Raw genomic sequence first — 25876 nt, 5'->3', positions numbered from 1 at the left:
GTGTGTGGGGCGAACGCCTTAGGTGTCACTGGCGGCGGCAGTATAAACGTTATCGTGCCGACGCTTTCGCAGTCTTACCGACTGTCTTTGGGGGCGGAGCGGGCTTCGGTCCGACAGCTATAGCTTTTTCCTTAATGCGCTGCAGCGAGTCCGACACTTGCTTGGAGAAAGAGGCGGATGGTTGTGTTGATTCGACGGGAGCTTTAGAGCCACTGTGTGTTTTGTGCTCAAGGTCCTTGCTGACTTTTGCTTTGTCGAGTCGACGCTTAGGATCGGTAGCGTCCTGTGCTTCGAGTCCTTTATTTGTGTTTACGGTCTTCGGCGCCGACTTCTTTGGGTCGATGTCCTTCTTGACCTGTTTCTTCGGTGCCCCGGATTTCGGCTCGACACCCTTTAGCGACCTCTCTGGGTCGATAGCACCTTTTTGTTTCGTCTGAGTAGACGGTCCTGAAGCCTTCGATCCGACCAAAGTAACTTTTACTTTCGGTTTCGATTTAGTATCTGGTGCTTTCGGTTTTGTGGCCACCGATGTTTTTGGTTTCGATTTTAATCGGTCAACCGATGGCTCCTTAGTAATGTCTGCAGCCGGGCCTTGAAGCGAGGCTGTAGAACTATGCGTTTGATCTTGGGTAAGGCCTTGTGGCGATCCCTCGACCTGAGCCTTAATGAGTGTGTTGGTGTCGGCCCCCATACCAGCGGGCGGGGCTTGCTCCTCGCTGGAGCTATCTTCTCCGGCCCCAAATGCCTCATCGTCGTCTCCTACCTCGCCGACGACGTCGTCATTTTCGACCATCTCCTCATTTTCTGCGTCATAACTGGAGTCAACCTCCGATGCAGGATCCGACTGGATCTCATGAGCTTCCTGCTCGACCCCTTCATCGTCCTCAGCATCGAAGATGTTCACCGGGAAAGGCGCTGTGTGCTGGGCTTCCTTCCGCGTTGCGCGTCGAAGGCGAAGTGTTTTCTTGGACCGGAACCGAGAACAAGCCATACAGCTGGCTTCATCGTGATCCGGAGACAGGCACTTGTTGCACACCGGGTGGACGTCGATGTGAGGATACTTGCAGTTGCAAACGGGACATCTCTTGAATGGGCTCCGTTCCATTTTCGTTCGTCGACCGGGCCTTTGGAGCTGAATAGCCACGCGGCTTGTTCACGACGTCCGGCTGGAAATCGAGCTGGAACGAGTACTCGGCACCGATCGCAAAGACAATACCGACGATACCTATAGGCAATGTTCCCCTCTAATTTTTTTCCTCTGTGTGCGGCAGTGTAAGGTCTGTGTGCACCAGTAACCAGGCGCGCGCGTGGGCGCAGCGCTAAATATCACTCCAAACGTTTGCTTAATAAAGTGAAAAGACTGTGCATTTCCTCACATACAGATACTCGTGAACGGTTTTAAGGCAGGTTTGAAACCGTCCCACATATCAATTTGAAACCTTAGCAGCTATGTTGCTGCATTTCTTTTCTTAATAGAGCTGGGCTGCAGGGTGATTGTGTGCATTTGTTCAAGTTTTTATGTTGATTTCAGCTCATGATGGGCACTGTGATTAACATGAAAACTTTAAACAATGCTCTCTTTGAGCAGGAAAAATAAAATTATAATAACGTTATTATAATTTTACTTTTCGCAGTTTCAGGGCTGGGTTAGGGTAGGGCCGCATCAGGCTTTTGACAAACACATTTTAATGCTAGTGTCCGCATCACCGCATTAAAATGCATTAGTCCCGTATTCTAGCAGCCCTCTGACAATACTGCAATTGAGGTACACTGCCAATGAGGCAGCACCAGCACGCTAAAATTGTCTAACATATGAGAGCATGCAACTGTGCCTTCAAATTTAAAATGCTATGCGTCAGAGATATAATATTCATGAACAGCACTGAGCAGGCAGGCCAGAATTTAACAGATCAATTAGCAGTGCCCCAACCAGCCTTCCTGTGAGTCTACTTCTTTAATGTGATAGATTCCATTCCCCAGATTTTTTATTTTAAACATGTGTCTCAGGATGGCAGAAATAGCCAAGGCCCACAGATCTGGCTCGGCATTCATGACAGTTCGGGGCGGGGCGGGTAGAGAAGGAAAAGGACTCTGTCTCTTCCTTCTTGCCCAGAGAAGACAAGGACAGTGTCCACTTCTGCTCTGCCGCTGGCAAAAGCACTCACTGATATCTGAACAATTAATGTAAAAGCGTCAAGGTAACCATGTTGTTCCTGCTAACATTTCACATGCTTTACTTAAACTAGCATTCCTTATGAGTATTTGCTTTCTCCATGATTTTGTAACTTTTCTTTAGGCAGCATATTACTCTCGTCTAATGCGTAATTTGAATTGTGTTGCATCCAGAAGTTTATAGCGGACCACAATTGGGTTGTAGCTGAAGGCAGTGCGAGTGTCTCTCAGTGGAGCAGTATGGTGTTCAGTGGAGGAGAGGATGTGGCACTATGGTCAAAGCTGCCGAGTTTGAAACTGGGGAACCAGGTTCAGCCTTCATGACCAGTCCACCAGACCACTCTCCTGAGGGAGCATATTCCCTTGCTATACCTTAGAAGCCCTGGTGTCTTTGCACCATCATGCGTACCCTAATGGTGGCAACTATGGGTTAAACGTAAAGGCCTGTCAACCACAATCCATACCGAAGTTCACCTCCAGTCTTGCAGGCAGGCCTATGAAGCAGCGCACCATAGAGTGACAGTGACTCTGTCACAGAGGTCACAGGACCCTTGAGCAAGGTGGCTCTAGGGCGGTGCATTCGCACCGGGCGCTGACTTTGGGTGGGGTGACATCCTAGCAGAAAAGTCGCAGATTATGGTGCAAAGTAGGAATCTATTCACTTGCTGGCTACTCCCTTGTAGGATCCTCCTTGAGGAAAAGTCTTGGAACAACGTGACAGTGCGTCCAGAAAAAAACTCCTAGGAAAAAAGCTGAAGGCAGATACAACGAAGTCCTAAGATCCAGTTGTAGAGAAGATGGAAAATAACTCACTAGATCAGGAGAACCAACAGCAGGGATCCACCAAAGTGTTAGGGCAAAGTTGTGATGTCAGTACATGCAGGAAGAGGGCCTTTTATACCTCCAAATTCCTGCCAGCAGACCCATCATGGATTATGTTAATAACCTTGGTAGATTTTATGTTGACCACTTTAAAACTTATAATGGAAAAGTAAACAACATTCATTGATCGCAGTCTGGGAAGAGGGGCTGGGAGGAGTGTTTGGTGCGCTGTGCGAGGCAAGGTGGCAACACCAGGAGACAGAAACATGGGAGCAGGTTGCTGTGCAGGAGTTGTCCACAACATAAGGGGCTCTAGCAGCGATGAGGGAGAAAGAAGTGTGGGTGCGAATCCGTTTAAAGGAGCTGTTCAGCTTAATATACAGGCCAGCATCTCTGGGTTGCTGCATGTGATGACTGCCTGGAATCAATGAGTCCTCAGTTATCTTGAATAATAAGGTTATAAGAAATAACTGCTCACTCGTAACTGAAGAAAACAGATCGTAGTGTGCAATTCATCGTCGGCTGCCTCAAGCCCTTTCCCCTTTGCAGACTGTGGCTGGGCTCTTAATTACCATTCAGCCTTTAATTTTGCAAATGCGTATTCGAGTTGTGTATCACTTGATGCATTTATTTAGCATATTTATAAATACATAAAAAGGTTAAAAACACGCTGGAAACATGAATAGCCGACATAGTGAACAAAGGCACAATGTGGACAGAATGTGGCCTCACAGTTATGGCGGTAGACGAAGGAGCTGGGGAACGGTGTTTGAGTCTCCGCAGGGATGCTCAAGAATGTGTGTTTTTGGGCAAATCAGTCAATCTCCCTGTGCCTAACAAAAATGATTGTGGGTGTATTTAATGCAGCTGGTGCTTAAGTAAAGCGGTTTGATACCTGCGGGTCTAGTTAGCGGTAGATAAAACTCCACATATAATGTGAGAGTGAAGTGTAAACGGTAAATATAGTAGTGAACAAATGCAGAATGTGGCCTCACGGACAAGTAACAAATAAAAAGCGAGATATTCAGAAAGGTGCCTTACAATTTGCAGGGACTTTAGGCTATTGTGCAAGTTGTAGCGTTTTAAAATGGAAACGTAACGTGATGTTACAGTATTGTGCAGAGGACAGGTGTGGTAAATAAATAAAAAAACGTATTTGAAGGATTTTATGCAAGTTATTCCTGAAAAACATTTTTGTGTAAAGCTTGCCATATGATAAAAGCCGTGGTGCCTGTTTTCTTACAAATTAATCAGTAGCAAAGCGGCTGTAGGTAACCCACAAACAATAAGGAACTGCAGCTGGCTGGGTACATGTGCATTACGGGGGAAATTGCCTTTGAAAGTAAAATAAACGCGAGTGCTGACAAGGTAGATATGGCCATTGGGGGTACATATGGATGTGCATAAAAGGCACATCTGGAAGCGGATGTATGTATGAGTTGCGACTTGCGAGTCACATACTATGCTGTTTATTAGGAAGGCAAACAACGAACATTTTATAAAAATCTGCCGCCTAATAAGAGCCCTGGCACCTCTTTAGTGACAATTTAAGCACTGGCAAAGGGCCACCTTGTGACAGACTGCCGCTTCGAAGCACTTGTTGAAGTATGCCCACGGAGAAGAGTGTGGTGTATTGCAAGGCATTTGTATGTGTGGGAGTCTGTTGGGAGGTGAATGTACCCCAAAAATGAAAAACATTTGCTTTAAGGAGAGAGGGGACCCCGTAAACACTTTCTTCAGTATTGTTTTACACAAGCATCTGCGCCTCACACTGAAGGGAGGCCACGCCTTTCACTGTGCACCGACAACTAGTTATTATTGGGTAAAGAATGACATATTCCTGAGGAGAGATTCCGTGTCCACAGGGTAGCCCGAAAACACATCCCTGGCACACATGTACAAAGTTCCTTACTTTAGCCCTGCTTTACACAACAACGGGGGGGAAACATCACTTACAACGCAACTTTTACCACGCAATGCTTTTACATCGCAGCTTTTACAATGCAAAACATTACAACGCATTGCGCTGGGGGGCGCTCTAGGATAGGGAATAGGTTAATTTACTATCCAATAACCTTCCCTAGTGTCCACGGGGACTGGAGTTGGAATAGTAAATTAAACTATTCACTATCCAGCACCCCAAAGCGCTATGTGTTGTAATGGTATGCGTTGTAAAAACCGCGATGTAAAAGCATGCGTGGTAAAAGCATGCGTTGTAATGTCGTACATCCCAACTGAGGGCCCTAGCCCGTACCCAGTCTGAAGAAAGGCCTGACCACTGGGCTCTATTTGCTAAGGGGGTCTGCCCTTAAGGAGATAACCCCCTTCTTCAAATGGTACCCTTTAAACATGTTCCACGCATGCATCTTATTTACACGGTTCGTTTCTTCTGCGCTGCCTTACACATCCTGGCTTCACTCTGAAGGAAGGCCGCTCCTTTCACTGCACACCAACCACTGGCCCCCATGTGTAAGGAAGAATGTCTGTTCTCTTAAGGAGAGAAGCTGTGTACACAGAGTACCCTGTAAAGATGACCCTGCATGCATTTACAAGGGCTCTTTTTTCAGCACCATTTGCAGAACCAAATGAGTTCAGCTAATACTGCGCCACACACACTTTAATTGCGCACCCACACCATCACTTCCAAATAGCGCATTTGACACTCATATGTGGGATCTTCGTCCTGCTCATAACCTGTCCCTTTGTTGCGTCCACAATGACTCAAGACCACTGGGCATTAGATACAGACAAGGGGTGGTGTGTACTTCATTTTCCATTGGCCTACCGTTCAACCATTATCTAACATAAACTTTTTGTTTCATCATCATTTTTTTTAATCAAAAAGCATAATCTGCTTCAATTTACTGGGTCTTGTATTTAACTTGAATAACTGCCAACATCGAGTGCGCGCGTATATGTGAATGTGCGTGGGAGAGTGTCTTTGTGTATAGTGTGTGCCCGTGTATGTGTGGCTGTGTTATTATGTGTGTTTCTTTGTATATGGTGTGTGCCCATGTACATGTGGCTGCGCCAGTGTGTGTGCGTCTTGGTATGGGTTTGTGTCCATGTGTGCATTTGTATTTCTATGAGTGTATGTTACTTTTTGAGTAAATGTATTTCTTTGTGCGTGTGGTGTGCATCCATGTTTGGTTATTTGTTTGTGTCTGTCAGTACAGGTGGGTGCTAGCGTGTATGTGTGCGTGTGATATACTCCCGTTTATGTAGCTTAGGGGCAGATGTATCAAGATTCAATTTTGCAATTCCTAAATAGAGATTTTTAAGGAATCGCTATTTAGAAATCGCAAAATGGAATGTATTAAAAAAAAAAAAAAAAAAAAAAGCTATTTTTTTGCGATTCCTTACACCTCCTTATTTGCGAATTCGCATTTTGCGAATTCGCAAATAAGGAATAATTCCCCATGCATTCCTATGGGCCAGGAGGCCCATAGGAATGATTTTGAACTAATTCTCAAATTGCGAATTCGCAATTTGCTAATCGCAATTTGAGAATTATTTCAAGGGTGCAGGGGTGTCTGAAAGACACCCTGCTGCACCCCAGAAATGAACATGTGTGTGCATATGGCGCACATGCATGCCCCATGGGCATGTGTGTGCGTCACATGCCACCTTAAAAAATGCAAATTTGTGCATTTGTTGAGGACTTCACAAATTACCATCAACTACAAGTTGGTGGTAATTTGCGATTCCTTAACACAAATTCGCAAAAGAAAAATGCATCATACATAGCATTTAAGGAATCGCAAAATTTGCGATTCCTTAAATGCTATGGCAAATTAAGGAATCGCTAATTTTTGCGATTTCTTAATTTGCGATTGTTACATTAAAAAAAATGCTAAACAACCATTTGCGAGTCGCAAAACGGTTGATACATCTGCCCCCAAGTGTTTACATATGTGCATGCATATTTGTATCTTTGTTTATGTGTGATGTTTCTCCGTGTGAATGCCTCAGAGTGTGTTATGTGTCTGTTTGTGCTAGGATAATTATTTGAGGCAGTGTGGCTTGCATGTCTCTTATATTCGACGTATTGTTGTGTTGCAAGAAGACAACTCCTTGGCTCCTGTCACAACGCACACTGTTGAGAACGCTGTATAAACACTGCAATATGTTAAGGTGGGAGGGGTTAGCCTTCCCAATTAATCCCAACGCTTCTTCACACATTCCCAACGAGTGAACGAGAGGAAACATGACGCAGTCTGGGCTCTGGAAACATCTGCCTCTTGTCTTGGTGTCTCTCCCAACTCCGTTTTATTTGACTGTCCTGCCCCCACACTTTACTTCTAACACATGCTCTTCTGATGGGTGCAGGGGGCACAGGCCCATGTATGAATCGGAAGGTGGGGGAGACTTGTTGTGGACAGTCCTGGGTGGTTATTGTGGAAAGGCCCATCTTGCGGAGGGAGTGGGTACACCAGACGAGCCTTCATCCAAACATCCTATGTAGCCCCGTCGGCATGAGATAAGCTTTGTGTAGAATGTTATTTTGGATGTATTGGTATTTAGCATTTTGTGACAATGTGCGTGCAAACTGGAGACCCCTCTCCCATTCCTTATGAGTCAGCCTATTGACCTATGTCTCTTTCCCAGCTCCAGAGGGTCGGCAGTAAGGGGTCCTGCGGTGATGAGTTGGCAGCCGCCGCCCATGGTTTGAAGTGTATGTACTTAACATATGTTGTGCCGGCTCTGTGTTGGTCATGCGCAATTACCGTCCCAGTTCCACCAACATCCTACTGTGGAACAAGTAATGTCCCACTGACAAATCACAGTCTGCCTGCAATTGGTCTAATAATGGCATGAATGCACCATCATGGAATTGGGCACATGATGATTTCTTGCCTTCAACATCTTTCTCTCTCCATTCGCTCTGGGGCAGAATGCCTCTGCTGGACGTGAGTAGGTAGTTGCCATATATCTGGCTGCTCTTGCTACTTTTGCCCGGGTTCTTTCTCTCAACACATACGGATGGATCTTTTTTATACTATTGTGTTTCCTTTTTCCGTAACATTTACTATCCTTTATGAGGTTCTTTTGTGCCTAACTTGATAAATGGCTGTTTTTATCGCTGTCTTGGTCACTTTCAGTTGCATGGTCTTTGTGGTGTAAAGTGATCTATTTTTTGGTATGTCACCATTCTGTTGAGGACTGCAGCAGTGATCTGGTGCCTGCTGCTGGGCAGGTAGGGGCACCGCTCACCGATTGGGGTCGGCCACCCAGCTCGGGGTAATGATTTTTATTGGAATTGAGGCTCCTAAACTAGTCTTTACATAATGAAATACAGCCTAACTGTTATCTGTGCGTGCCTCACTCTCTGTTGTAATTTCTAATATTTTAATGTTTCCCTTGTCTTCATTGCTTGATTTTCCTCACGAGAAATTGTCACTCATAGTCCTTGAAATAGCACTCATAATTGCACTGAAATTAGGAAACTGGCAGCTATGCCCCTCCCGCTCCGGCCTCTCTTCCCCTGCTCGGATCCGCCGCCCTCTTCCTCTCCGAGCCTCTGTCCGACAGGCGCCTCTCCTCCCTTTCTCTTCGGCGTCTGTATTCATATTAATTGCAGCGCACACGGGCTGCAATTAATATGAATACTAACTCAATGGCCCACAATCAGCCCCGCATATGTGCACTGTTAAGAAGAGAAAATCACAGTGTCAAAACACCGCGTGTGCTGAAGCACACGTTGTGTTTGAAACTCAGTTTTTCTTTTCTTAACAGTGCACCGCTGCGGGGCTGATTGAGGGCCATTGAGGTAGTATTCATATTAATTGCAGCCCGTGTGCGCTGCAATTAATATGAATACTAACTCAATGGCCCACAATCAGCCCCACAGCGGTGCACTGGCAGGAAAGGAATAGAGCAAGTGCAAAGGCCAATTGCACGTGAACGCGATCAGAAAATTACGGGTTTTCGCGCCGCTCGCATGTTAAAAGCGGCGGCGCGAACAGTCTTAGAATGTGCGCGCTAAATAATGAGCACTGCGCGCTTGGGGTGCCTTCAATGCGCACGAGCGCAGGCGCGCAGGTTATTGGGAACAGTGCCTATAGGCCTTTTGGCCAAATATAAAGTTTTCTATCGATTCCGAACTTGAGTTAACAAATATACATCCGAACCCAATGGCGGAAAAAAAACAATCTGAGGATGGAGAGGATGCCCATGCGCACTGTAGTCCAGGGGAGGAGCCACCTATCTCGTGATACTTCGAAGACTCTTCCAGGACAACAATGTGCAATCATCCGGACCCAACACTAGGCGGCGATCTATGCACAGATACGAATTCAGCAGCCCACATGCCTCGAACCTGTTATACACTCGATTTTGGAAACTGGCATCTGACCTGGTAGCTTGCATCTAATAGATATTAGGGACATGAGTCACAAGATTGCTTGTGGGCTTCTAATTATCGCTAAATTTTAAAACATAGTGTCTGTAACACTTGACTTTATTCATTTTTTGATAAGTTGATTAATGCCTTGAAAACCTCTTCCAGGAAGATTTAGGACAAGAATCCTCAGAGAAGGTTTCTGCAAGAGCCAGGGATTGGTCACTATTGTGTCCCTGCATCACAGTGAGGAAGGAGAAAGTCAGATGCAAAGCAGAAAAAAAGGAACAAGGAGCATCCGGCAGAAAGGTTCTTTCACCTGAGTATATAACAAAAAAAAAAGATAGGACTGCACAGAGTAAAGTTGGCAGGAGCTCCTGAAACAAGTCCGTTTAATAGGCAAGCCTACAAAACATATGTGCTCAGAAAGGAAAGGCAAGCAGGTGGGGCATAGATGAATGGAGTTTAGGAAGATTATTTGATATCCTCCAAATGGCAGGCACGAGATGTGACTTGTGGAAGGACTGACCACCTTTGCTTGAAGGTGCCAGGTCCTACCCATACTACCAAACAACACATTCAAAAACAGTCTATCTGCGAGTTCAACAACTTCTGCTCATAAGGCACTGAGTAATTCCACTTGTTGCAAAATATAAGACAACTAACTCTCACCTTTGCCAGGGAAATGCCGATTGTGCCCGTGCCACAGCAGACATCGAGTACCGTGCTTGCTGGACTCAGCTCAGCCCAATCCCCAATAGTCGAGTACAGGACTTCAGCCGCTTGGTTGTTCACCTATGGTTTTCGGTCACATCAAACAAACAGCCGGTTATAACAGAAGAGGAAGGAAAACCACATAGACCAAAACACTGCATTCCTTTAAAGCCATTGGTATCTCCAGACACTGCCTAGACAGGCACAAGCTCTTACAGGTCAAAGAGCAAAGTGTTCTAATCTTTAAATGTCACAAGGGACATCATTTTGTATCATCAGATTTTCCAGAACACACAGCACTACTCTGATTTATCTGAGATGCTGTGCTGTGTCAGGTATTTGTGGATCACACAGTTTTGCCTTTTTCTGTAAATTCTGCTACTTGCAGTCATGTATTCATAGAGGACATGGATCATATCTATTACCAATATGCAAAGGAAAACATACGGCTTTGACTACTCAGGCTGGGCCGGGATCAATTAAGATATATGAACAAACAAGCCCTCGAAAAACATACACCACATACATTCAGTAGAGAGGTAAAGGTTTGGATATTTAGATGGTTAGAGAAAGAGACAAAACTATGACAAGCGAACAAGACACAGCATAGAGGTAGAGTAGGGAGACGACAACAGACAGACATGTTCAAGTTTTAGGCACTCATATTATAGAACTTTACATTTTTTCCTGGTTTACATCACTAAGAGAAATGAAGGATGTAGAGCCACAGGGCAGGCAGTAAAGAACAAATTACTTACCTTCGGTAACAATATATCTGTAAGAAACATATATTAGTTATAGATTCCTTACCTTAGAATTACCCCCAGGCGTCAGACTGGATCCTGATTTTTTTTTCGTAGCAGTACCCTTGCGCGTCAGTAGGTGGTGTCGGTCGACTACGCGTTAATTTGTGATCGCCTGGATGATGTGGCGGTATCCACTTAGATGCCGCCCCTGCGGGCTGATGTCAGTTCTTTACACAACATTCCACACCAGAAGCGCAGAGCCATGCAAGATACAGAACACTGGTGCACCGAACTAGGGCCCTAAAAGGGAGTCCCTTACCCTAGAAGTCAGTTTGCAGAATACGGGAGGATGGGTGGGGCGGTAAGGAATCTATAACTAATATATGTCTCTTACAGATATATCGTTACCGAAGGTAAGTAACTTGTTTATCTGAAAGAGACTATTAGTTATAGATTCCATACCTTAGAATAGATACCCCAGCAATACAAACAATGGAAGGGGGTCTGCAAACCAAGTTCGCACCAGAAAGTACTGGAGCACAGAACGGCCAAAGAGGCCGTCTCTTCGGACTTGGCTGTCCAGACAGTAGTGTTTTGTGAATGTGTGCAGGGATGCCCACGTGGCTGCCTGGCAGATGTCACCGACGGGGACTCCACGTCACAAAGCAGTAGTGGCTGCCGTCGCCCTGGTGGAGTGAGCGCACAGTACTACCGGAGGCTCCTTTTTCGCCAAGGAATAGCAGATTTTAATGCAAAGGACGAGAGATGGTCCGTTTTTGCACAGCCCGACCTTTCTTGGCGCCCACATAGCCAAGAAAGAGTTTATCATCCACCGGGAATTGTTTTGTGCGATCCAGATTAAAAGAGAACGCACGTTTTGGATCCAGGCAGTAGAGGCTCTCTTCCTCCTTGGAAGGCTGCGGAGGCGGGAAGAAGCTGGCAAAGTGATGGTATATCCTATGTGATAAGATATAGCCACTTTGGAAGAAAAGAAGGTCGAGTTTGAAGGACAACCTTGTCCGGATGAACGGAAAGGAGGTTAGGAGAAAGAGCCTTAAGCTCACTCACCCTGCAAGCAGAGGTGATGGCAATCAGAAAAGCAGCCTTGAGAGTCAAGAGTCTGAGAGGACAATTATGTAATGGCTCAAAAGGAGCACACATAAGGTACATCAGAATCAGATTCAAGTACCACTGGGGCATTATGAAGGGAATAGGAGGAAAGATGTGAGTAATGCCCTTAAAAAATCTATTTACAATAGGGGACTTGAAAAGAGAAGGCTGATCAGGAAGCCAAAGAAAGGTTGAAATGGCCGAAAGATAGCCTTTGATGGTGCCCAGAGGAGAGCCCTGCTGGGCCAAAGAAAGAATGAATAGGAGAACCTCTGGTAGAGGGGCAGAAAGGGGATTCACAGCCTTTGCTGTGCACCAGGCCACAAATTTGTTTAATCTACAGGCGAATACCGTTTTAGTGGAGGGACGCCTGGCTGCCAAGATTACATTACAGACTTCGGGAGGAAGGTTGATAGCTGTCAACTCTCACCGCTCAAACTCCACGCAAGGAGGTGGAGGCTGGATAGGTTCAGGTGGCATACCGTCCCCTGCTGCTGCGACAGAAGATCCTCCCATAATGGCAGTTGGATCGGAGGATCGATGGTAATGTGCAATAGCTCAGGATACCAGATTCTCCGTGCCCAGTCCGTAGCCACAAGAATGACTTGGGCCTTGTCGCGCTTGATCTTCTTCAGCGCTCTGGGCAGAAGTGGTATAGGCGGAAAGGCATATAGAAGACCACAACTCCACTAGCGACGAAATGCGTTGCAGTGCGAGTGCCGCCTTGGAAATTTCAACACGCAGAACTGCTGACATTGCGTGTTCTCTTCGGTGGCAAACGGATCTAACCAAGGCACTCCCCACTGCTGAAAGAGACCTTGCACCACCTCTGAGTGAAGATGCCATTTGTGATCCATCATGAACCTGCGGTTGATTTTGTCCGCCCGGCGTTCAGTGAACCTGCCATGTGTTGAACCAACAGGGACATGCCCTGATGTTCCAGCCATGTCCAAAGGCTAAGAGCCTCTTAACATAGGATCCACAACCCCATCCAGCCTTGTTTGTTGCAGTACCACACGGCGGTGGTGTTGTCCGTGAACACCTGCACTACTCTTCCCCGAACGAATCGCCCGGAGCTCCAGAAGGTTGATGTGTAGCCCGGACTCCACCGGAGACCAGAGGCCTCTGATCTCCGCCTCCCCCATGTGGCCGCCACACCCCAGAAATGATGCATCTGTCACTACTGTGAACTCTGGTTGGGGGAAGGGAGAGGGATCTGCCATTGACCCAATCCCGGTTCGTTAGCCACTAGTGCAATTGGTGTGCAGTGCCCTACAAGATCTGGATGCAATCAGAAAGATTCCCCCGATGCTGTGCCCACTGGAACTTCAGGTCCCTCTGCAGAGCCTGCATATGCCACCTGGCATGATCCACCAGCAGGATGCAGGAGGCCATGAGGCCCAGCAGCCTCAGGGTCATTGGGATCGAAACCCCGGGATAGAGGCAGAAAGATCTGAATCATGGCCCGAATATCCCAGACTCGCTGTTCAGGAGGATAAGCCCGAAACTGCGCTGTATCCAGAACCACCCGATGAAAAGGAGTCTCTGAGAGGGAATCAGGTGTGACTTCGGCACGTTGATCGTGAACCCCAGTGAATGCAGGAGGTCTGCCGTAGTCTGGAGGTGGGAGACAACAGCCTGGGCGAACTCGCCTTCAACAGCCAGTCGTTGAGATAGGGGGAAGACTGGAACCCCTGATCTGCGCAGATGAGCTGCGACCACCGCCATCACTTTCGTGAGCACCCGAGGGGCGCTGGTAAGGGCAAAGTGGAGCACAGTAAACTGAAAATGCTCATTTATTACGGTGAACCGTAGGTAACGCCAGTGGGCAGGCAGGACGGGGATGTGAAAATAAGTGTCCTGCAAGTCCAACGCTCCCATCCAATCTACAGGGTGGAGGGCGGACAGGATATGAGCCAATGTCAACATTTTGAACTTTACCTTCTGGAGGAAGCAGTGGACGTCCCGGAGATCCAAGATAGGACGCGTGCCTTTGTCCTTTTTGGGTGCTAGGAAGTCGTGGAAATAACAAACACTACCAACTTCTGGCACAGTGACTCGCTCGATAGCTCCCTTGGCCAAGAGAGCCGTAACTTCCTGACGGAGAAGGGCCAAATGATCCTCCGACATGCGATGGAGTGTTGGTGGCGTAGAGGGAGGGGTAGTTTTGAAGGGGAGGGAGTAGCCCCTTCGGACTATCTGCAAAACCAACCTGTCCAATGTGATTTTGTGCCAGTGTGGGAGGTGATGGCGAATCCTACCGCCCCCTGGCAACTGCTGGCCCTGAAAAATAGGACTAGGAAGGTTTGGAGGTTGCTGCAGAGGGGGCGCTGGTGGACTGGCCCACCAGCTGGCCCACAACGCTGGGTCCCGCGTTCCTGGCGGCACAGAGGCTGGGCAGCTTGCACAGGCCTGTGGCTCTGGGTGGAATGTTGTGGGGCACCCCTTCCGTAGCCACGAAAGGGCCGAAAAGCAGACTGCGTGGGGCGAGAGGTGGTAGCGAGGCCCAAGGATCTGGCCATAGCCCTAGAATCCTTAAAGCGCTCGAGCGCGTTGTCTGCTTTGTCGCCAAACAAGTGATGGCCATCAAAGGGCATGTCCAAAGAGTCGATTGGACATCGCCCGAAAAGTCAGTGGACCTCAGCCAGGCGTAGCGTCTCAGGGATACTGACGTTGAAATAGTCCTGCCTAGCAAGTCAGCAGTGTCCAGCCCACATCGTATGGCGAACTGCGCTGCATCTCTACCCTCAGCAACTGCACCGGAGAGAACGTCCCGGGCCTCATCCTGGCACTCTGGCAGCACATGCGTGACAGTGTCCACACAGAGTGGATGTAACGGCCCAAGAAACCTGCGGTGTTCACCGACCGCAGTCCTAAGTTGGCGGTAGAAAACATCTTCTTCCCAAAATGATCCAGCTTCTTGGATTCCCTATCTGGGGGAGCAGTAGGGAGCGCGCCTTTGGAAGTTGAGGCTTGGACCACCAAGCTAGCAGGGATAGGGTGTTGGGAGAGGAAAATGGGGTCGCCCGGGGCCGGGCGGTGCCAGGGCAATCATCCTGTCCACAGGAGCCCCTGTGCTGGGCTTGGACCAAGTGCCCAGAAGGATGTCCGTGAGGGCCTCATTGAACGGCAGCAGGGGCTCCGAAGAGGCGACTGCCGGTTAAAACACCTCGATCAGGAGGTTTGTCCTGACCGCCACCGTAGGAAGCTCAAGGTTCAAGGCCTCAGCCGCTCTACACAACACCACAGAGTAAGAGGCTCCCTCCAGAGTAGCCACGGTAGGGGGAGAAAAGATGCAAAGGTCTGGGGAGGTGTCCAGATCACTAGCCTCACCAAACTCCTCTCTCCAGTCCGGTTCATCCAACTGGTCTGCCAAAGGGTCAACAGACCCGTCCCAGTCGTCACCCTTCTCTGGCTGCCACTCAGGGCGATAAGGAACACCAGGGTAGAACAGCGGTATAAAAGTACCGGTTGGCGCCCGTACCGGCGTCGGTCTATGCCAGTCCGGCTCCAAGTTGAGAAGGCCGGGTCGACGCCGGCTGGGGACACAACCAGCGTCAGAGAGGGCAGAGGTGTCGTCAATGGATTTGATGCCGGAGGTGGTGTGGTAAGGTCAACCGGCGCCGATCCGGATGCAGGCCTGGATCCCTGGGGGCCCTGCGGCTCCGGGGCTGAAACCGCCGGCATCGAAAGCCTAGAACCCCCAGCCGAGTCTACAGGGCCCGAAGGCGCGCCGTCAGGCTGCCCAAAGATGGAATGGAGGGCTTTGTTAAAACTACGAAGTTGGACAGGGGTCGCTCCGGCTCCCAGGAAGGGAGGGAAGCTCGGAGCAGACCCAGTAGGCTCCGCAGGTGGAGCCGAAGGACGACGACCTTCCGCATCCCGTCGGGCTGATGGACAGGGAGAACGCGAAGAGCGACGGTGCTTCTTTGTCTTCTTTTTGTGCTTTAACTTACCCGAAGACTTAGAAAAAGAGTGTTGGCGATGAGTATTGGTGATGACTCTGCGACCGGCCCCGCGACCTCCCTCTCGTCCGGGACCTTGAACGGTGCAGAACTGACTGCCGGGCCTCCAGAAGCTTTTGGTACCACTCCCGCAAAGACTTCAGATTCATGGCCTGACAGTCGGAGCACGACTTCGGGTCGTGGTCGCACTCCTGGCACCACAGTCACACAAGGTACGGGTCCGTAACCAACATCAATTTGTGACAGGAGTTACAAGGTTTGAAGCCGGTCCGCCGATGTGACATTCCTGTCATTCAGGAAGCAAACTACTTGAAAAAGTTGTCAACAAAAAGTAAAAAAATGCTAGTCAAAAAGTGACTACGGTACCGCTGGCTGGAGAAGAAAATCAGGTAGCATGAGTAGTTGTGGGAGGTGGCTGAAAATTGTGTCCTTCTCTATAGGAAGTTACCGGAGAGAAAGATAAGAATTATTTAGTCTCCAATTCCACATGTGAAGATATTTCTTTAAAAATTAGGTAACCCTCATCCACTTCTAATGGCATGCTTCATCATCTGATACCTACTTGCTATTTCCAAATGTTTAGGTATGTAGCAGGCTCACTACTTACCTAAATCATTGGTAGCAGCAAGACTGTAACCAAACTAGTTAACCGCTATTTGTTCTTGTTTCTAAGAACCAGCAGTACTTCTTGGGGTCACACACCAATGATTTATTAATTTATTTTGGAAACAAACACTTAGCCTAAACAGCACATTTCAAATTGTGATCTTGAATTTGTTTTACTGCCTATATGTTTATTTATTGCTGTTAAGTGTCTATGGGTAAGTAAAATGTGTCATTGCAGTCATCACCTAGGGTGCTTTTTGTTAAGCAGTAGTAAAGGGTTTACTGGAAAGTGCAACATAACGAACAGATTTTCCCATTACTGAAACTAAGTTTGTCTTACGCAGCGCATCCCTCAGGCAGGAAACAGTTTTTGGATGTTCCCCACCATTCCCCAATAATTCTGACATGGACTTTAGCATCTTCCACTGCTTCTTGGCAGATCTCAAATTTAATCAGAGACCCAATCGTAGCGGTTTGTCCTTCATATCTCGGCAACTTGTCTTTTATGGGGTTCCAGAGACATGGAGAACGCAGGTGGCAGTATTCCTGTACCAGTCACCTTCTTTCCAATCAGGTGAGTCTCTACAGACCTGCGCAGAGAGGAGAAATCAACCCACACTGACAAGCGCCTCTCTTACAGCTGCTGTTATTGCAGTGCTGGCTAGAGCTCACCTATGGGTTGGGATGAGGCTGGATGGTGCAGAAGGGCATTCAGTGGGCTGCAGGAGGATAGGCATCTATTTTTCAGTTTGAGGTCCGGGGAGGAGGGCAAGAAGCCAGGTATTCTCCTCCCTAGTCTGGGCCAGGGTATGGTATATGAGAAGGGTAGTGTGAGAGGGTGCCAGCAAGTCAGGTATATTATTTTAAAATTGGGAGACGCAAAGGGAGGGTTTAAAAAGAGGATGGTGGGTGGGTGGCAGAAGCAATGCACTTATTTATTCATTTGTGAAAGAGGGATGGTATAGGTCAATAGGGGGGGGGTATATGACTATGGCAGTGGGGCCGCAGGAGGCCAGTTTTTTCTCTTCTTTATATAAGGATCCCCTATTATTCCTCTGCCCTTTCATACATTTTGAAAGCATGGACAAAATAATTTGAGGGGGGCATGTACCACAAAAATACAGATGTATTAAAAGTGAATAATGGAGATGTTTTTCATCTCGGGGTTGTGAATAACATCACAGACAACTCAAGCTTCACTCGTTTTGTCTATTTGATGTTACCCCGAACCCTTCCGTAAAAAACATCCTAGTAATTCAATGTTACCCATCTATCATTCTCTAGTAGGAGATTATGAATAGTTAATCACTGCTATAATGTGTCAACAGTGGTAATAAAAGTTGGTTCCCACTATCACTATGTCTCAAGAGGAAGCATTTGCTTACTCTCCATTTCCTGGCTCTCAAGAGATCACAGCAAAATATTGGAAAAAGAGAAGCCTTTTTCTACCTCAAAAACCAGAGTGATGTGGTAGAACGTTGGCAGTAATCAGCCTCTGCCACCCATGAAATTACCCGTCAGCTGCAGGACTCTGCAACTCAGCACTGACAGGGAATTAAAAGTTGCACTGACATGAATTTCAGAGAGGACGTGCACAACTGCTTACAGCTGAGAAAAATGAAACGTGAAACCATACTGTAGGAAAACGAGTTTCTGTTGCAGTAACCCCACCCTTTTTGCCAGATGTCTTATGCACTTTGAGTGTGTGACCTGGGTCCCAACTAATCAGAGACCCTGGACCTGGGTTCTTTCCCTAAATGGTATCATTGTTTCAACAACTGGCACAACTCTGGCCCACCTGCAAGTCCCGTGTAAAGGGGTGCCTATGGTACCAAGGGCATGGTAGCCAGGGAAAGGCCTCAGAGCTGCAGCACGTATTATGCTACCCTCAGATACTTCTCACCAGAAACATGCACCACTGCCATTGCAGCCTGATTGTTTTGGTGAAGCTAAAAGTGAAGAGTCAACATGGCACACACCACCGTGTGCCATGCCTGCCCAGCACTGCATGAGACCTAGGTAAGTCACCCTAAACGCAGGGTGCACTATCCCTCATGTGAGGACCTATGTGCATGAGCAGGCAATCCCCTCTAATATTTAAGGCCATTCTTAGATATTATAAGTGCCCCGTAAAGCAATACTGAGTATATGGTCTGAAAACTGGTCACTACGAGTTTCCCAGCACCATATTGACTTTACTGAATCCTGGGATGTTTGGTATCAAACATCTTAGAATAATAAACTTGCACTGATTCCAGTGTCAAATGCATTATTCCCTGTACTCAAGGGTACCTTCTAGAGGGGACCCCTGAATTCTAGAAGGGACCACTGAACCAAATCAGCCTCTAGTGTGTTCCTGACTGGTGACCAATAGTCTGCCACCATAAGGGAAGTTTTTGGACCCCTGGGGTGGGAGCCTTCACTCCCTGGGACCAGAAACAAACCCTTTCCTGGGCAGAGGTGTTCACACCTCCCCCAAGTCAGGAAGAGCCATCTGTGGCAGGTCAGATTCAAAGGCCTTGACGCCTTTGCAAAGCAATCCCCAGCCTCTCCAATCAGGAGTAGGCAGCCTTCCTGTCTCACCCTCTTTTCAGTTGGAAAAACTAGAGCAGCCCAGAAGGGGTGCCCACTTCTGCCAGCCCCATCCCTCAGGTGCTAGAGGCGAGTGAAGCCCACTCTTCACTGCCCACCATCCTGCAGTTGGCAGGCATGCTCCAATCAGGGTTAGGGATTGTACCCACTCCCCCACATGGGGTGAGCACACCAAGTGTGTAGTAACCCTAAGGTCAGCAGCCAATTGGCTACTGACCTAGAGACCCGTAAAATGCCCCATAAATACAGTTTTTAGGGGCCAGCCCTGAACCCAGAAGGCAGTTCTCCACGACCTAAGAAGATTGGAAGAGGTTGTAGCAGTGAACTGACTTGGCCCCAGCCCTACTGGCCTGCCTGCATCTCTGAAGTAAACAATGGTTCCAAAAAGGATCAGCAGCCTCCAGATTTGGTGAGGGCTGATCCACCACTTCAATAAAGACTTGAGACTCATGAGGACAGCGGCCCTGTCCACAAGAGACTAAGAAACCTAGCTCCACGACTTACAGCTGCCCCTGTCATCCACTACCCATGTCCAGAGGGTCCAACCATCCTGAAGTGGTCCCATGGAGGTTCCCACCTCCTAACCATCAAGGGTGTCACCTCCAAGGTTCTGTGTCGACACCTGCAGCCTCTTCACGATGACCCCCCCCCCCCTTCACCGTGACCTGACCGGTAAGCAGATTCCTGACATCAAAAGGTACCCCTGCAATCTGCAAACCTGTGTCCTAGTGATCTGATCCAGAAGTGTCCTGACATCGAAGGACATCTCTACTTACCTGTCCAGCTGTTGGTTCCTACTGGAAGACTTCCTGGACCACATCTGCAACCAAACTCCAAAACCAGCAACCTTCATAGGATTGCATTGGGCTCCCGACACCTCCTAAGCGCCCTGCTGCCCCTGAACCGCTGGTGGTGTAGTCTTGGTGCTAACTTGGGACCCCCTTTGCCCTCACCTTAACCCCAGGAGCTTGCCCCCATGACCGAGTGGCCTGCCTGTGAGCAGACCTCAAACAAGGTGTCCCCAGCTCCATTCGCTAACATTGGTGCCCTGCACTCTGCATCCGGTCGCCCTAGTGGTGCTGGTGGTGCCCCTTGAGTGCCAACCTGAACCTTGGTTCTTCCCCCTAAAACTCCTTATCCAAAACCGTTTACTTTCCTGTAAACTTAACACTTAGTTTTTCTCCATAGGACTGTATGGTGGATTTCCTCAGTGTTGAACTGTCTTGTACTACAACAAAAGTAACTTAGTGCCTTTGAAAAGATAACCTGTTTACTGATTCCCTATGTTGCTCAAACCGTTAGTAGTTTGTTTCATGCCAAGCTAGAAAAGTAATCACAAGGTATGCTGAAAGTAATTTCAAGTGTTTTTTAACAGCTTACAAACCATTTTCTCAACTGCAAAAGTAATCTGACTGTTCATACAAAATCAGTGCTCACTGTATTTTGGAAAGTAACATTCTATGAAAAGCTTAACTTCTCTGCTAGAAGTAAATCCTGGTTCCTGGTTCTAGAAATAAAACCACAAAATAACTTTTCTACAAACAATTGGTCTGGAGTCAGTCTGAGTGTGTGACAGCATTTCTTGCCCGAGTATGTATAACAAATGCTTAACATTAACACTACCCTCGATAAGGCGGACTGCTCAACCACGCTACCACAAAAGAGAGTAAGGTATTATCTACCTTAGCCTCTGCTATACCTCTGGGAATCCACTGGACTCTGTGCACACTACACATTATTTTGGTATAACATATACAGAGCCAGTTTCCTACACATACAAAACATAAAATTGTAGATGGGAACTGTGAGTAAAGGGGGTATTTACACCTTCTGGTTTGGATTGACATCCTAGACAAATCAAGCTTCCGTCTCGTGATCAAAGGTCATTCAGAACCCCTTGGTGATCAACATCTCCACCATTTAGAATCTTTTTTAATATTGTCGAACTAGAGGTGCTGTGTAGAAAGAACAGGGCGCAAGATGAAAAACAGTAGATGAAGCCACTGTGTTGGCAGTGATTTGGGCACTAAACTATAAGACAAGAACATCAACAAGTCAGTTGGTTTGTCATGTTTACAGACTAAAATCTTAAAGGGGATCAGGGCACAAAGAAGTGTTCTGTATAGGACGATTGTCTTAAGTACTTCCTGACGAATGGCCATGGACTGTTTTTTATAAATCCAATGACAAACTTTTCGTTTTTAGTGGCAGTGATAACCTACAGGACTTTAGTGCAAAGATAGGGCAAGAGAATAAGGAAAGTGTGCTGTGCTTTAAAAAGGCAGGTAACAGGGCAGACTACATAGGCAGGTATAAACTTTCAAGTGACTTCTTAATGAAGTATTAACACAACTTTTGTCTTCTCTGATAAATGTGGCCTTTTCAACTATGTTGATCTATAAATAAACTACCTCACCCTCCCACAGCGGATATCTGCACCCTTTATTTATTCATTTCTCTTTCAGAGTTGACTGCTTTCTACATTCTTTATTATGTCCTTTGCCAAAGCCTGTAATGTAAACAATGCACTCTTTTGTGGCTAAAGCCGAGACAACAAAGCAAGTAGCAACGCATGCTACTGACAAAAGCAGCAGACTGCAGATGGCACAGAGTCCTTACATCAGGATTATTTCTGTTAATAATACACTTTGCGAAGCATACAAAAGGGTTCTCAAGGAGGCAACACTTTATAGTACCAGGCTAATGAAAAGTAGTACAAAAGAGAAATTACTTCAGTTCTCTCTAAGCCTCTGAAAAGTAGTATTTTAGGAGTACTATGCCACACTTTGTTGTATGATGACTGCAGGCGGGGAGGAGTTCAACATCTATTCTAGAATATCTTTTGTCTTGAAACACACCTGAAAAAAGGCTTGTGGCGAAACTTGGAAGCGAAGGCCAAGGAGCTCTTCATGAATGCAGGTTGCTCCAGCTACGTGCTCTAAACGTGAAGCCACATCCTCATCGTTTGGCGATTTCCTGGAGGGACCACAGATAAAAAAGAATATAAAGTGGAGGCAGTGAGTATATACTAACTCAGGTGTAGGTCTTACGAGAAAGTACGTGAGCAAAGAACACTTGCATGAGGAAGCTCTGGAGTGAACTCACAGTTCAAAGACAGGCAATAAAAGCAGGGACTGGGCCTGAAATACCAGTATACAAAAGGGCATTTAACAGATGAGGGGGCCAGTGTGCACACCAACATGCAATCTGTGTGCCAAGAGACAGTAACAGACACCAATCAGCCTGGAGAATATTAGTGGACACTGTATGCACTTCTTAATACAGATTGTTAAATAAGGCTGAACACATTATTCACTTTAGCAACTTAAGCTTCAAATTGCTGCCTCCATCAAGTTACCAAAATATACCCTGCTACTAAATATAGCCTCAATCTTGGTTCAGAGATATTCATCAGCCACTATAGTTAATGAAAAATAAGACAAAAGGTCTGCCCCTGGGATCATCATGGCACTAAAAGTGACCAGCTCAGTTCCAGGTCTTTAACTAAATTAAGTTTACAATATGCTTAATATCTTGAGGAGCATTTAACTTGCCATAGAATTAGTTCAGAGAGTTCTTTGGGTAGTTTATTACTCTGTGAAATTCACAAGATGCCCAACGCGACTTCAGAGCTATAAACGAGTCAACTACAATAAACATGGTTGATGGAAACTGTATTCAATCTCCCCAGAGCTATTGGCGACGTAAAGTAATGATTCTTGATGTTCTAAATAAGACAGCTGGTGGGTGGAATGGAAAGTGACGTGGAGATTAGAAGTACAGATATTTTCGTATTACAGGCAACAACCACACTACTGCACAGTGAACATACCTTTGGCCTTCTCTGGCAAAATAAAGTGAGGTCACTCCGCAGTGCTTGCCTTCTGCTTCCATGAAGAATCTTGACAAAGTTGCCTTCAAGTCTGCTAAATCATCTTCACTTAATTTCTAAAATAAATAATTGAAAGGGATCTGGCTGAATTCACTTATTCAATGGAAGCTTTTCTATTGATAACTGTCATTACTGTGGTCGTAGTAGCCTTGGGCATGCTAGGTCCCACCTTGGCAATGCACATCTCAACATCGGGATGAAGAGAATGACACTGTCTTTGAAGACATTATTATTCTTTTTAATTAAATATTTTTATTTCAAGACAACACATACATCGTCACCATGGTTACAGCACAATATTTCCCATCTCTCCTGGTTACACCTATGCCAATCAACGAAGAAATGATGTTATAGGTTGATATGACGGACGTGGTTTTCATGCCATACAATTGTTATACGGTTCCTACATATCTAGGTGGACTGTGTATGTAGAACAACAAAACTTCATAATATAGGGACTGAGTCTTGCCATATAATTCGTATTCAATGGTCTGTATGGCTAGCTCACAGTACTGCTTCTAAATTCCTAAATCCACAGAGTTGCAGATGTTGCCAGTAACCTAGAGCATGCCACTCAGATTCCCAAGCAAATTGTGGAAACGGAGCTACCTTTTTGTTTGTAACCCAACCATGCCCTAAGTGTACAAAAGAAAAAATACAGTATTGCATTTTCAAATGCTTATTGAAAAGCTCTAATCTTTATAAATGTGAAACTGTGATTATGAAAAAGAGGAGACATCATTGCAATAAGCATTAGAACGGTGAAAAACAAATAATTCAACCATGTAAAACTGTTCATAAAGTTACTAACATTACTCCTATCGTGTAATTCTTAGGAGTCCCCCAGGACCTGCGCGTTTCGGATGACCTAAACGGAGGGCTTGGTGTCCAAACCGCTTCCGGACACCCCCACAGGATATGTCAGCCATTAGACCAGCTAGCTCTACAGTGCCACTAAAACCCTCCTGTATTCTACAGTGGTGTAGGTTGTCTCTAGCAAACATTGAACACGACAACCCTAATTCCTCTGGGATCATGGAAAACAGTACAGTACGTTTCGCTCAGACTCTCGAGTTTGCTTTATCTCAGAAAATACACAGGATGGTGATTAGGACGTGTCAATAAGAATTTATTGGTCCAGCGACAGCCTCGTGTAAACATATGTGCTGCGACAATTAGGAGACAGAAGCATATGAAAGAGACTGCTAGTACCAATATAGTCAATAGTAGATACATTTCTACAATATTGCTAATAAGATAAACAGAAGCAGTTCAGATAAAAACAGTAGCATTTGCATATTCCTAAAATGGGCCCCAAGTAATTTTGCTAAAATGTACCTAGCCTAACTTGGATGTGTAGGAGGATGTGTGCATTACTATGTGTTTCTGTAGCGAAGAAAACCCCAGGGAAGAACCAGCCCCCTCACCTGATGGGTGGGAAGGAATGACCCCCATCTCCGCTTCGAGGAGGACACCCTGCAAGGGATGTCAGACCGCTGCTTGTCAAAGATTCGGCATGCAGGACCCCCGTCTCAGCTTGGAAGGAATTCTCCTCTAATTTGAAGGGGGGAGTGAGGGTCTTTTATACTAAAGTGGTCACTCCAGGGTTTTTTCTAGTATTGATATGTTTTTAAAAAAACAATGGATGTTTTAAAAACAATCATAAATGTTTGAAAAACAATCACCAATGCTTTTCTTAGCAAATGTGATCATGCACAGCCGGCTGATGACCAAGGATGAAAAAAGTGGGGACTCTTATACAGAATAATGTTGCCATGCCTGGGGATGTGTTTATGCACATCAGGTACAGGGATTATGATAGAATACTTAGAGCCTGGTGTCGTAGAGACAAGAGCAAGCTACTAGGTAAAAGGTCACCTGTTTAGAATAGTTATTGTCATGTGGATGGGACAATGTATGTAAGAATGGGGTATACATGATGAGACTATCCTAAAAGACATGACATTCCTATCTATTCCTAATATCTCAATGCTAAAGAGAGCACACTGGGGTACCTTCCGCCTGCCTGCCTATTGGAATGACCCATCCCCCTACCTTGGTACTATATACCAGGAAGCTGGCCTTAGTGCATTAAGGAATGCACCCTGTCTTGAAGGTGAAAGCCTACACGCTTTTTCTGCACGCCTATCTTCCTTCCCAGGATGAAGGTCTGGGACAGCTGAACTGCATCTCAGTAACAGGTCACAGCAGCATTCCATGAAGAGTTCATCATGAAGTGAACCTCTCACCGACTTCAGCATTGGCGCTGTTTTTATAATAAAAAGGCAAGCTTATCACACTGTGCCAGGGGTGCAGAACAAGGTTTTAATTACACTGCAGCAGAGAAGTAGGCTCCCATGAGTACAGAAAATAAAACAATTTTGTGTATTCTGAAGTGTACGACCCTGAAACTAAATGTGCAGACTACTACAAGGCGACAGTGTCTACCTGAAAGAAATGCATTCAAATGACATTTTTGCAATAGGAAAAAGCATATGCAAAGCTCCACTAGAAAATGAAGCCAAGTAAAAAATAAGAAGCTTAACTGGAAACGTAGGCCACATAACCCAATTGTTGCCAGCATACATTTTGTGTAATGCAAAAACACAGACGCAGATTTCGATCAGCTTGGAAAAGGGAGTGATCTTTACCTGATCCGATGTAGTCAGACTCAGCAGAGATGTACATTTATTGGGTGCACTTATGTACACACACATATGGTAACTGCCCTCAAATTGGCATAACATGCAGATTGTGGTAATTATATCACAAATATCTGCATGTCCCATTAATTACCAAGCACTTTCCGCCATAGAATTTCATCAGGTTTGACGCTCTGAATTTTACCCGTGGAAAAACGCAGGAAATGTGCTCATCACACTACCATTAATTACGATGTGTGCTATGAAAAGGTTTA

General features: G+C 46.4%; 1 protein-coding gene across 3 annotated transcripts in view; it reads right to left on the bottom strand.

The window, feature by feature from the left end:
- The window catches only part of TRMT2A (tRNA methyltransferase 2A), a 106808-nt gene that overhangs the window by 36628 nt on the left and 44304 nt on the right, over positions 1-25876 (bottom strand). For all 3 annotated transcript variants that reach the window (XM_078667920.1, XM_078667921.1, XM_078667922.1), the window contains exons 6-8: positions 22900-23015; positions 21926-22043; positions 10007-10129 (exon numbers count right to left, since the gene is read on the bottom strand). In XM_078667920.1, coding sequence (XP_078524046.1) covers positions 10007-10129; positions 21926-22043; positions 22900-23015 — 357 coding nt within the window. The remainder of the gene's footprint in view (positions 1-10006; positions 10130-21925; positions 22044-22899; positions 23016-25876) is intronic.

Source organism: Lissotriton helveticus, chromosome 11 (assembly GCF_964261635.1).
Source record: "Lissotriton helveticus chromosome 11, aLisHel1.1, whole genome shotgun sequence".
In the NCBI taxonomy this organism is placed as follows: Eukaryota; Metazoa; Chordata; class Amphibia; order Caudata; family Salamandridae; genus Lissotriton; species Lissotriton helveticus.
This window is presented reverse-complemented; position numbering and strand designations above follow the sequence as displayed.